Source organism: Lepidochelys kempii, chromosome 9 (genome assembly GCF_965140265.1).
Source record: "Lepidochelys kempii isolate rLepKem1 chromosome 9, rLepKem1.hap2, whole genome shotgun sequence".
Taxonomy (NCBI): domain Eukaryota; kingdom Metazoa; phylum Chordata; order Testudines; family Cheloniidae; genus Lepidochelys; species Lepidochelys kempii.
The window spans coordinates 61,561,634-61,575,056 of NC_133264.1; the positions used below are offsets into that span (position 1 = coordinate 61,561,634).

At 46.7% G+C, this 13,423-nt stretch overlaps 1 protein-coding gene across 16 annotated transcripts in view; it reads left to right on the forward strand.

Moving 5' to 3' along the window:
- Positions 1-13,423, forward strand: part of ENOX2 (ecto-NOX disulfide-thiol exchanger 2) — a 135,296-nt gene that overhangs the window by 93,080 nt on the left and 28,793 nt on the right. For all 16 annotated transcript variants that reach the window (XR_012160888.1, XR_012160891.1, XR_012160896.1 and 13 more), the window contains 2 exons: positions 2,116-2,222; positions 12,767-12,881. Coding sequence is in view for 5 of the 16 variants with exons in the window: in XM_073360663.1 (XP_073216764.1) it covers positions 2,116-2,222; positions 12,767-12,881 (222 nt within the window). In the remaining 11 variants the exon portion in view is untranslated. The remainder of the gene's footprint in view (positions 1-2,115; positions 2,223-12,766; positions 12,882-13,423) is intronic.

The following is a 13,423-nucleotide window of genomic DNA, read 5'->3' on the forward strand; positions in this document are numbered from 1 at the left end:
GTAGTATTTCTGCACTGAGTGTTGTTCATGTATTACTGGGAGATTTTTTTGGTTTTGAGGGGGTGCAGCAAATTCAGCAAGACCCCAGAAAATATAATCACCATGGCTGGACAAATACAGTTAATTTACAGATATATGTCATTTACCTCCATAAAATTCTGGTGTTTCATGGATGAAGCATTTACACACAGGGGAATGAACTCCTCATTTGTTCTCTCTTAAATATATTCTGTTAATTATTCTACTGTAGCAATACCCAACATTCTGCACCTTTGTGTGCAGTCAAGGTAAGTCCCCAGCAGCCCAGTGCCTCGGTGCAATATTCAGGATTGACTCACCAAAGGTAGGATGTAACAGAATGTTTTCAAAGTCCTGTTTTGTAGAAAGAGGCTCCATAAATAGGAGATTAAATCAATTTCTCATTGTGACGTAGGACCAAATTTTAAACTAGTGCCTTTTGCATTTGGTTTTCCTTTCATGCTTAATCTTGATTCAGATTTTTTTCTATTCTTACCATAAACAAATATGGGCATTGAATCCAGGAGATGCAGTGTTTTCTGCAGAGTAAGTAGTAATAGAGCAGGAAGTGTTGTGTAATTAGTCACAGACAGATCACGGGCAATCATTAAAAATTCACGGAAACCCGTGACCTGTCCTTGACTTTTACTAAAAATACCCATGACAAAATGGGTAGCCTGGGCAGCTGAGGAGGTTGGAGGGGGAAGGGAGGCAGGGAGCTCCAAGGTCCCCCCCGCTGCAGCTGGGAGCTGCCGGGGTTCCCCCTGCCACCTGCAGCAGCCTGGAGCTCCGTGGATCCCCCTGAGGGCAGCAGTGGGAGCAGTGGGGGTCCTCTCTGCCGCCCGTGGGGTCCCCCCTGCCACTCGTTGCAGCCGGGAGCAGCGGGGATTCCCCCTGCTGCGGGTCCCCCCTGCCGCCCATGGCAGCAGGGAGCAACGGGAGTCCCTTTTGCCACCAGCGTGGGCGGGGAGCGGCAGGGCCCCCCCCGCCGCAGGGACCCCCTGCTGCCCTTGGGGGAAGGGAGTGGTGGGGGTCCACCTTACCACCTTCAGCGGCCAGGAGCAGTGGGGATTTCCCCTGCCACTTGGTCCCCCCTGTTGTCTATGGTGGCCGGCAGCGGTGGGGAGCTGCAGGGTTTCCCCCCTGCCACTTGCGGTGGCTGGGAGCTGCGGGGGTACCTTGCAGTTCAGTGCCTCCACACGTGGCAGGGGACCTGCAGCTCCCAGCCGGCGCTGGCTGAAGTCACAGATGTCTTTGGAAGTCATGGGTTCCGTGACCTCTGTGACTAAATCACAGCTTTAGTAATTAGTCATTATAACACACCCATTAGTATTCTTATTACAGCTGCACTGGTTAGTCTAAACATAGAGTACACGGAGTTTTATTTCATAAGAATCATGCCCACTACAGCAGGCCAAATATACAAAGCCAATTCTAGCTGTGCTTCTTGTTGTGAGGAGAATTCTACCCCTTTGCAGGGGGAGATCACATACTTCCTTTAAAAACTTCTCCAAAAATTGGCAGGAAAAATATTTTGAAAGAATGACTCCGGAGCCCTGGTTTGACAGGTGAGTGTCCAGGGAAATTAGAGCTTCCTGGTTTTGTTGCCCTGTGGTGGAAGACCCTTCCCTGTGCTTATTTGGGTGGTGTGTTATAATGTCCAGGTTATGCGTCTGTGCTTTGGGACTGAAACAGTGGCACAGAAGAACGCAAGCTACACAATCCTTCCATTCTAAAGAGTGCGAGACCCTGTTCTGCTGGATTCCCAGGAAATCCTCTGTTTGACTTGTTGGCTCCACTTATACAATGTATGCTTCGTGCATTTAACCCTATCTCACTTTTGTTCTGTTGAGAATGACTCTGGCTTCCCCAGTTGTTAATAACTTGAGAGACACTTTGGCTCTGGCCTTCTGGAGTCCCTTCTTTCCTTTCTGGGCACTGAGTCCCTCCTGAGCATGGCCTCAGCACAGTACAGTGTTATAACAAAAGATTAGCCAAACCACCTGCCTGATTCCGCTCTTTTACTCCTTTACTCCTCTCGTTTGCATTCTCTGGATGATATTCTGGCCCGATTTGACTGCTGATTTCACACTACAGTTGAGCAGATAGTGGCTGTGTACCATTCCGCCTCCAAACAAAAGGCTTGGGACCATTTCACGAAAGCTCAGCGTAAGAACATCAGCGTGTGGTGCAAACAAGCCGAGGTTGGTAATTTTTTGTTGTGTTAGATCCTACAGAGTACAGTCTATTTCTTAACAGGATATTGATTTTAAGTTTACCTGGGCACTTAGTAGCACTGTGCTCACATGGACAGAAACAGCCTTAATGAAATGGTGCAATATGGGCCTTACTTAGATCATCTGCTGCAACAAAGGTAATAAGTATTCCATTGGTGTCTCTGACTGGAGAAGGATCCTTCATATGCTAACACAGCCCTAGTAACGATAAATTGAGCTCTGTAAGCCATTGGTATTGTGTACAAGAATAACTGTTGGGCCATGGTTTCTATTGTGGTATTAGAACTGTAAAAATTTGTGTACTGGTGTGGAAACTGTGTGGAGTCACCTGAGAGAGAATCCTAAAAAGGACTACATAGTTCTTTATCTAATCCTTGTAACAGTCTTTAGAGGTGCAAAGTTTAAAGCTGGCACAAATGCAGCAGGTCTGATGAAGGACATCATTGTACTTCTGTGTCTATAGAATGTAATTAAGGTTATGTCTTCACTAGAGACCTTACAGTGACACAGCTGTACCGCTGCAGCTGTGCAGCTGTAAGGTCTCCTTTGTAGCCACCCTGAGAGCTCTCCTGTCGGCGTAGTTAAACCATCCTCAATGAGCGGAGGTAGCCATGATGGCTGGGAATTTTGCCAGAAGCTGGGAATGGGTGAAAGGGGATGGATCACTTGTTGATTACCTGTTCTGTTCATTCCCTCTGAAGCACCTGGCATTAGCCACTGTTGGAAGACAGGATACTGATCTAGATGGACCTTTGGTCTGGCCCAGTATGGCCATTCTTATGTTCTTATGACGTAGTGCTGTCCACACTTCCGCTTCTGTCAGTGTAACTCAGTGGTTCTCAACCTATTTATCATTGTAGTCCTCAGGCTGAGAACCACAGCGCCCCCCGCCCAAAGACCCCTCCACAGAGCGGGGCCGGGAGTGGAGCCCTGGGCGCAGGGACAGGCAGCTGGACCCAAGGCCTTGCTGTGCAGGGCTGGGTAGCTGCGGACTGGGTAGCTGCGGGCAGCTGGAGGCTGGACCCTGCCATGGGTGACTGGGCAGCTGGGACCTGGATTTTTTAGCACACAGCCGGGCCGTAGCTGTATGCTAATTGGGCCGCATGCAGCCCGTGGGTTGAGAACCACTGGTGTAACTTATGTCAGTCAGGGTGGTGTTTTTTCACACCGCTGACTGACAAAAGTGCTAATGACAGGTTTCAGAGTAGCAGCCGTGTTAGTCTGTATTCGCAAAAAGAAAAGGAGTACCTGTGGCACCTTAGAGACTAACAAATTTATTTGAGCATAAGCTTTCATGAGCTACAGCTCACTTCATTGGATGCATTCAATGGCTAATGTAGGCATAGCCTAAGTTTACAGTGTAACAGTGGAATTAATTTGGGTTGTGGTTAAAACTGCAGTTCCTTCTAAATGAGAATAAAAGATGAGAGAGACAAGGTGGGTGAGGTAATATCTTTTATTTGACCAGCTTCTGTTGGCAAGAGAGAGAAACTGTCAACCTTACACGGAGCTCTTCCTCAGTCCTGAAGAAGAGTTCTGTGTAGCTCCAAAGTTTGTGTCTCGCACCAACAGAAGCTGATCCAATAAAATATATTTCCTCACCTACCTTGTCTCTCTCATATCCTGGTACCAACACTGCTACAACACTACAAACAATAAAATATGAGGCAGAAGAGATCTGTTCTTATCTGGTCCCTGTATGAAGCAGTGCTGCACCTTCACAGTTTAGTTCCAGAAAAATTAAGATCACTGAACACTTCTTTTTATGGAAATGATATTCTCCCAGGATTTGGCTCTCAGTTTCTAAGGATGGAAAACTTGTACACTGCAACCCATTCTTCCATCAGACCACTGGAAAGGGTCATAACACTAGATCCCTGCCTGTAGAGTTCATCCAGCTCCTCTTTGGCATGCCTGAGGAAGTGTGCAGGAGGGGACTTTGCTATAGTAAACCTTGTAAGGTCTGCGGGAGTGGCTGCAGAGATCTGCTACACTGAGGAGATCTGTAGGCATGAAGCTCCTCTCCTGAAGACCTCATAGAATAGTGCTCCTCCCACACTGAGTCCCACTCTTACTCCTCTCACCTAATGAAGGCTGATGTCAAAATTGGTGTCTTCCAAACTATTATCCCCCCAGGGCATAAACAGTGATGTAGAACATGCAAATAATTCAGTTATTTTCAGATAATGAAACTTAAAAAGAAGTCTGCGTCTAGATTTAATCATATCAAGTGAATCAGTCATCAAGTTTCACAACAAAGACATTTATCAGCTGCAGAGATCCAGGTTTGTGAATCGAAGTTCAAGAAGGAATAATTTTAAAATACTCCTGCCTCTTACACTGAGGAGTGGAGAAATTTGTGAATTCACAAAGTGCATTCTTTATTCACAGAGGAAGTGCTGTAAGTTTGGAAATCATCTTTTATGTTTGAAAAATAAAGTAATTGAGTCCCTGCTAATCTCAACATAACCTTAACCATGGAGCTGCCCTGGCAGCTGCATAATGAGCAAACTCTGCCCATGCGGGGAAGTACAATGCTGTATTAATAAGAGACTGCAACTTGGGTAGATATTTGTAGCCATTGTTTACAAAATTCGGATGATGGAAGATAGGGTATTGACTAATCAAAGCTTGGGACGCAGAGTCAGGAGATCTAGGTTATACACTCCAGTCTGCCACAGACCTGCTGTGAGGCCTCGAACAACTCATTACATCTCCAGGTCTCAGTTCCCTGTTAGTAAAATGGAAATCTATCTGCTTCTGTGGCCCTAGCAATTTGGTATCTGGACACATCACAGTCATTAATGAACTGATCCCTGAGGAAGGGATATACCAATACTATCAACACTACCATTTTACACATGGGAAGCTCAAGCAGAGAGTAATTAGGTGGTTGCCCAAGATCACACATGAACTTTGTGACAGACAGGACTTTTGTCTTCTGAGTCCCAGTTCAGTGCTTGAACCACGAGACCATGCTCCTCCTAGGATGCTGTCAGGCATAGTTAAATCCTTTGTGACCCACAGAAGGAAGGGGACAGCAAGGTGCAAACTGTTCTTCTCTGAGGTCCTGGTGCTAGTTGTGGAGTGTTCCTGTAGAGCATTTTCTGTGTGACTTACTTGTTGGTGTTTGACTGGAAGCAGTGGGTTTAGGGCAGAGCAGGATGTACATGCTGGCTTGTCATGGAACTTTGGCATTGATATAGGTTGCCAGTACACCCTCACAGCCTTCTAAACTGTTAACTTTATTCAAGTTTAGAAAGACAGGTGCTGGCCACTGGCCAGCTGTGTGTTGCAGGCGATGGGAAGCTGCAGCAACCCAGCAACAGCATGTTGTGGTGTGTGTTGTCAAAGCTGGCCACTGGGGCTGTGCAAAAAGTAAGCACCAATCCAAAAGCAGACAGTGCTCCCCTGGCTTAGAATTGAAATGACAGAGGTTTGCAGCTGTCTGAGAAGATCCAGGCTGGACCCTTCCTCACCCCATACAATTTCCCTGCCAACTATGGCACCTAGGCAGACCGTGCCTCCCACCAAGGTGTCCTACTCAACTCACTTACTATTAGCTGACCAATGGGGATAGAGTTTTCACCCTAAACAAAACTTTTAGGGGAGCCGGCTTGGACATTTCCCCAGCTCAACATCTTTGTGAGTGATGGAGTCACATGTCCCCCATCCTTCAGGGGAGCGTGCAGCTGGGCTGTTCACCTCCCATTTCCGAGCATCAGTACCAAGAAATCCTCTTCAGTACAATTTGCTTCTTATTTTGCAACCATTCCCATGCAAATTGGTGAGGATTCAGAGAATGATTAAAGGATATGAAAATGTACCTTTTAGTGATAGACTCAAGGAGCTCAATCCATTTAGCTTAACAAAGAGAAGTTTAAGGGGTGACTTGATCCCAGCTTATAAGTACCTACATTGGGGAAAAAAATTGATAATGGGCTCTTCATTCTAGAAGAGAAAGACATAACATGATTCCGTGGCTGGATTCAAAGCTAAACAAGTTCTGACTGGAAATAAGGTATAAGTTGCAAATGGTAAGAGTAATTGATCATTGGAGCAACTTACCAAGGGTCGTGGTGGATTCTCCATCACTGACCATTTTAAAATCAAGATTGGATTTTGATTAGAAGATCTGCTCTAGGAATTCTTTTGGGGAAGTTCTGTGGCCTGTGTTATACAGGAGGTGATCACAATGGTCCCTTCTGGGCTTGGAATCTGAGTCTATGAAACTCTCTCTGTGTCCTAGCTGCTAACAGGTGACACAAAGCCACACTGTGCTAGAGTAGGCTACAGAAGCATCTGATTAGACATTCCATCTGGAAGGCTATGTAGCAAGGTTGGTAAGATTTCTGTTTATTGTAGGTATATCTTTTAGACCTAGTTTTTACTCTCAGCTGTGCCTGAAATAACCTTATACAGGCTCTGAGTTATGTTATCTGTGAATAATAGTTATCTCTCCAGCAGAATGACACTTTGGCTTAGGATAAGGGTGGTGAAATGCACAGAACCGTTAATAGCTGTCAGTGGAAGATGTGTGATAATAATTCATGGCCTATGGATGTGCACCTTCCTCTGGGCTAAAGGGTATCATGTGGGGTAGCCCATCTCTCTCATATTTTGCTTTGCCCGGATTGTATGATAGACAGACCTATCATTGCAAGACCGCCTGCAGCAGGGACCAAAATTGTGAGTTGGCAGCACGGCAAAAGGAATCCATAGAGTAAGGAATCCTCTCCCATAAGGGGTGTTGCCTGCAGTCTCAGAGTCTGATGGGCACACGGGAAGTGTCATGGATGGAGAATCAAGCTAGAGGGATGGATGGTGACAATTATTCATTTTTCTTATAACTAAGAACCATATAATCAAACTGGCTGTGTCTAACTGGTCAGTTTACAACCTCTCTAACTCTTCGTCTTAATGAGTTCACTAAAAGGCTTTGGGAAATCTTGTTCCATTTCACCTCCCATAACTGCGGGTAGCCCTCAAAGTCAGAATATAGAGGATATGTAACAACAAACGTTACTCTTTTTGATTTAATGTAATGTGTAACAGCGACAGAAGGCTCTTTGCAGCTATGTTTCTGCTTCGAAAAAGTGCAGTCTAACCTACCCCTACTGAGGTCAAACTTAATTCAAGTGTATTTCTTGTGCTATACTTTGACATTAAACCATGGTATCATTTCAGGTCAGCCCTGCATACTATTTGTTACACAAAAGGCTTTATGCAACGTGGGAGTGAAAGACCCAGTGACCTAACCTACTGAGAAGCATTATTTTTGTGTAGGGGGACGTTGCTTAGTTATCATAACATAAGCAAGTCATAAATCACAATAAGTCAAGGAGCTCCACGCAGCTTCACTGCAATGGATGGAGATTCTGATTCAAAAATGAGCAGGCTGCCAGAAATTCTGTCATCAGCCTGTCACCATCATGTGAGAGTATCCATAGGAAGGTAAAATCCTGACAACACATCATTATTTTGCAAATTAAATAAATGCACATCTAGGCAAAACCATGAATGCAGGTGAGAGAGGATTCACATTAATAACATAGTTTAGCACTAATGACCCTAATTAACATGTTGAGTGATTATTTAGGTATGAATGGTTTGCTTGGCAAAAAATAACCTCTTGGCCTCCTGTTGAACTTTTCGTACTCATTGTGATTTTATTGTTTTATTTACATCATAAACACAAAATACGCTGAAACATGCTGTTCTAAACTTATGCCTTTAAGTAGTATTAGTAGCTAAAAGCCCGTGCCGTCACAAAATAATCCACCATCTATGTCTCCCTTATACAGCCAATGAAACTGTTGCATGCAAATTAGCTGTGGAGTAAGGGTGCTGATTGGTTCAATTACTTTTGATATCACAGTTACACACTACATCGGGGTGGGCAAACTTTTTGGCCCAAGGGCCACATCTGGGTATGGAAATTGTATGGCGGGCCATGAATGCTCACAAAATTGGGGGTTGGGGTGCGGGAGGGGGTGAGGGCTCTGGCTGGGGGTGCAGGCTCTGGGGTGGGGCTGGGGATGAGGGGTTGGGGTGTGGAAGGGGGGTCAAGGGTGCAGGCTCCAGGCAGCACTTACCTCAAGCAGCTCCCGGAAGCAGCAGCATGTCCCCGCTCTGGCTCTTATGCGGAGGCGTGGCCAGGTGGCTCTGTGCCCTGCCCTGTCCGCAGGCACTGCCCCTTCAGCTCCCATTGGCTGTGGTTCCTGGCCAATGGGAGCTGCGGAGGCAGTGCTTGGGTCGGGGGCACTGTGCGGAGCCCCTTGGCTGCTTCTTCGGATAGGAGCTGGAGGGAGGACATACCACTGCTTCCAGGAGCCAAGCAGAGCCATGGCATGCACAGAGCAGGGCAAGCCCCCAACCCCGCTCCCCGGCTGGAGTGTGGGAGCAGGGCAAGCCCCAGACTCCACTCCCCAGCGGGAGCTTGAGGCCCAGATTAAAACATCTGAAGGTCCAGATGCAGCCCCCGGGCCGTAGTTTGCTCACCCCTGCACTATGCGCATTTGTCATCTTGTGTAATACTTTGTCTATCCTATGTAACATTGATAAATATTTACAATAGACACACTTGTATCATAATTACAGGAAGTGCACACTAAAACACACAGCTTTCAAGAATAAAAACTCATCCTGCTCAACAGATAAAGCAGCCTAGAATACAAGCCGTACATGTGTGGCTGAGCAACTCTGAGGTTATGTTTGTAAGCATATGGAACCCTTGATGAAGACACAACAAGTCTCTTGTGCGTATTTTATAGACTGGACTAAGGGCCTCGGAGATGAGCTTTCTCTTTATTACCAGTTCTGCATAGTGTCATGGAAGGGCATTTGTTTTTGTTTTTTCTTTCATGAATGCTACCTGGTGGCTGGTTTTTATGCAGGAAGGCACAGTTTATCTGTGAGGGAGAATCTGTGGCTCATAGATTATTCATAGATTTTAAGGCCAGAAGGAGCCCCTATGATCATCTGTAACTCACCCAGTAAACTCTGTATCATGCCCATAACTTCTGCGTGAGCCTATGACATTATGGGGTTTCACCCAGGCCAATAAGGAGTTGTCGCCGCTGCCCTGTATCTCTGGGTGCTTTTGTGCTGTGCTGCTTTGGTTCAGAGCCCTGACACCAGCAACCTGTTCACAGAACAATGGCTTCACCATGACTTCCACCAGCCAGGCTACTCTTTGCAGGGTGACACCAATAGCTTCTTCAGTCCTACGTCTCCTCAAAACCGTCTCCCTTGCAGTGTCCAGTCCCTCTCACTGGAATCACACATCTATAATTTATTACATGCTGCCCTCACATAGATCACTCAGTAATATCAATGAACGGCATGTTACCAGTTGGCATATGATACCTCACATAATACTCTTTAGACACAGATTATGACAATGGGGTATTGGGGCAATGAGTGTGTCAGGCCTGATGTGAGTTATATTATGGTGTTTTCTCTGTCCGTGGGCATTGAGGGACTCCCTGGCTCACAGAGCTATAGTAGCTCTCTTAGAAAGCCGGACTTGTATTAATGCCTTCCAGTGATGGAGAATCCACCAGGTCCCAAGGTAGGTTATTCCAGTGCAGCAAGAGCATAAAACAAATTAGTTTTGATGTTACATTCAATAAGAGGGGCTGCTGTATTTTTTGTGTATTATTCATCCTGGATTTAGTTACTCTAAATAAAGCTGCCATAGCACCAGAGTGCTACAGAGTTAGGTCCTGCTTTCAGTTGAGCTCAACAGACAGGTTACAGTGTAGTGTGACAGGTTTCAGAGGAACAGCCGTGTTAGTCTGTATTCGCAAAAAGAAAAGGAGTACTTGTGGCACCTTAGAGACTAACCAATTTATTTGAGCATGAGCTTTCGTGAGGATCTGAGAGGTGGCTTGGTGATTTTGTGTATATTTTGGGAGTCATTGCAATGGCTGGGATCAGGAATAGGCCCTATTCAGTAATTCGCCTATGAGGGCCTGCTGGTGCCCAGAACTGCTAAATGCTGCTGCTGAGTACAACTACTGAAGGAATCAATACATGCTGGCAAATGGGGGAACTTTGTAGGCCAGGGTAGCTACCTAGCTGCCAAGCATCTTCCCTTGCATAAGGTCTCTCTTAAGTACCTGCACCCTACAGTCTCTCCGGCTCCATCCTCCAGAGCTCCCATTTTGGGAGCTGGCCAGCCCTGTCCCAGAGCTTGCTATGCACCCTGGGCTATGCTGGCTCCTCTGCGCCTCTCTGGCTTCAAGGCCATCAAGAATGTTAGGTATTAAAGAGTGTGAATTAATGCATTTGGGAAGATTTCCCTGCTGATTCCTGTTCCCCGTCACATGTACCATTGGATCAAATGCTTGACAGAGGCCCTTGTTTGTAGCCTAGCCAGCTCTGGCTCCTGAACTTCATTGCACTGTCATCTCTGACTGACTAGCAGGGTCAACATTCATTCCTGTCCTTTTCATGGTACCTTTCCTATGGCTTCCCCTTTGCACCAATCTGAGAATGTTTCTGTTTCCCACGGCTTGGCTGCTCTTTTCATGGGTAGCCAAACATGAGTAAAGAGAACGCTTATTGGCTCCAGGCTCTTGTGGTAAGGTTGCCTCTTGTTTTGCTTAGTAAATGAGACTTCTCTGCCTTCTCTACAGTCATTATTTATGGGACACTCAATCTTAGCAAAGCTCTTTCTGGTAAGTTGGCATTAGGAGGGGCACTTTGCAACCTCTGATGGACTCTGGTAAGTAACTTTGGCATCCTAACACCTGAACACATTTACCCATCTCTCTTCCTGTGTGGTTCCTGTATTGATATTGTGCCCTATGACAGAACCCTGGGTGTGAATGACACTTTTCAGAGAGAATGTCAGAAGCTGGGAATGGGCGACAGGGGAATGATCACTTGGTGATTACCTGTTCTATTCATTTCCTCTGGGGCACCTGGAATTGTCAGAAGACAGGATACTGGGCTAGATGGACTTTTAGTCTGTTCCAGTTTGGCCGTTCTTATGTTCTAATGAAGCTGCTGGACTGGCTTCTCCACTGTCTTGCACATGGCGCAGGCAGACGTTTACTCCTGTGCAAAGTGGGAGTGAACCGCTACCATTCTGCCCCAGTACAGGTGCAAATCAGTACAAGGCCAAAGACAGTCAGGCCTATGGCCCTGCCCTGAGGAGCTGCAGGCTAGGCTGGCTCTGACATCACATGATGAGAGCAGAGGTGAGGCCAGGCAAGGGCGAGGCGGAGGCCGGTTGGCACACAGTCCTATTTGGAGCCTGGTTGTGCCATCGTGCTTCCTTTCCCTTTTAGCTCCAAAATCTTCCTTCCCCTTTTAGCTCCAAAATCTGAGGACAAGTTCCTGACAGAGAGTGGAAAGGAGGGAGGGAGGGTTTGATAGAGGAACAGGAAGGCTGCATGGTGCACAGGCCCAGGGAGGGCATTTCAGGCACAGGAGACAGAATGGGAGCATGCTAAAAAGGATAATGTACAGAAATCGGAGCAGCATGGCCCAGAGTACATGTGGGAATGTGTCCCCACCTCCCTCATGTACTCACAGCTGCCCCAACTCTCTCTGCAAACAGGCTTCCCCCCTGCATCATTGTGCAGGTACAAAGGGCCTCCCTTGGCTGTGGACTAAAGAGGCTGCAGTAAGAGGTTAGCATAGGTGTAAAACATTCACGCTTGTGGGTCATTTGTATGAAACCTCCCATGCAGTGAGCGAAGAGCTGGCTGTATTCTGACTTGCCAGCTTTAGGCACCATTGTCATATCTCCTGGGTATCATTTGGCTGTGTGGCTGTCAGGAGGCTTTGGTACCTTCCACAATTGGGAAAGGCTGAATGGACACAGTGGTCCCGCCGTCCGCTGAATCCTCAATGGAGCTGTAGTAATGGTTCGTGGCTCCATTGCTCCAGCTTCACGTTGGTGGAGCAGGGGTGAAAATACGACCCCCTTGAGTGATTCACCATTTCCTCCTGTGAGCAGCTGGACATCAGCAGCTCATACAGGTGATGGCTCAAATCTGATTCCTGGCTACCTCTCAGCTCCTTAGCAGTACAGTACAATACAAAACCAGAGAAGAGGCTTCTCCCAGCTTGCAGCACCGAAAGAACTGGCACTAAACCACTTCATAGACCTGCTTTACAACCTGGGCAGTTGTGAAGAGGATGTATGGCATGGCAGGGCAGTGCGGGGGGAGGGGCAGGGCAGGGCTGAGCAAGGGTAATAGGGGAGGGACAAGGTGGGGCAGTGCTGAGCAAGGTGCATGTTGGGGAAACACTGGGTGAGGGCAACAATTCAGGTAGAGGGCAGTGCTGGGTGAGTGTGCTGGGGAAGTGGGTGGAATATTTTATGCTAGGAGTGTTTTACAATGTGAATGGTCTTTGCTGCTATGTGTTTGGGGCAGTGAAGTACTCCTCACATGCTCTTTTCTGGTAGCACTGGGTCTGTTCCTTGCAGACTCTTTTAAAACAAACGAGTGGCTTGTAACCTTACATTGAAAGATCTTCTGTTTAAACCTTAGGAAATCCGCAACATTCATAATGATGAACTCATGGGTATTCGAAGAGAGGAGGAAATGGAAATGTCTGACGATGAGATAGAAGATCCCTCAGAGACGAAAGAAACAGAAGAATCAGGTACAAACATTTGCTATGGATGATAAATATATCTGCATGTTGTGTCTGGACTGTGTGAATTCCTTGGGGAGCCCCGAATGATAGGTTCCTAGCTGTGGAACTGAGCCAATTACCTAGTCTGAACAGTGGAGCTTCTACTGCAGTTTTCTATAATTGTGATTTAGACGCCAAAAATCTCAGGAATATTGGACTCTGGGCTTTGGTTATCCCTGGGCTAATGTGCTTCAGATTCCTGGAGAATAGGAACAGAGGAACTGCCAGACTGCATCAAAGCCAAGGTCCGTTTAGCCCAGTTTCTCATCTCCAACAGTGGCTAGCACCAGCTGCTTCAGAAGGAGGTGTAAGAACCTTGCAGAAGCAGATGTGGGGTAATCCTCCTCCCCATCAGGCTCTCATCCTAATCCCTAATAGTCAGAGACTGGCTTAAACCCTGAAGCAGGAGGTTTTATAGCCACTCAAAATGTTTGTTAATACACCTCTACCCTGATATAACGTGGTTCTCAGGAGACAAAAAATCTTACCGCGTTATATGTGAAACTGCG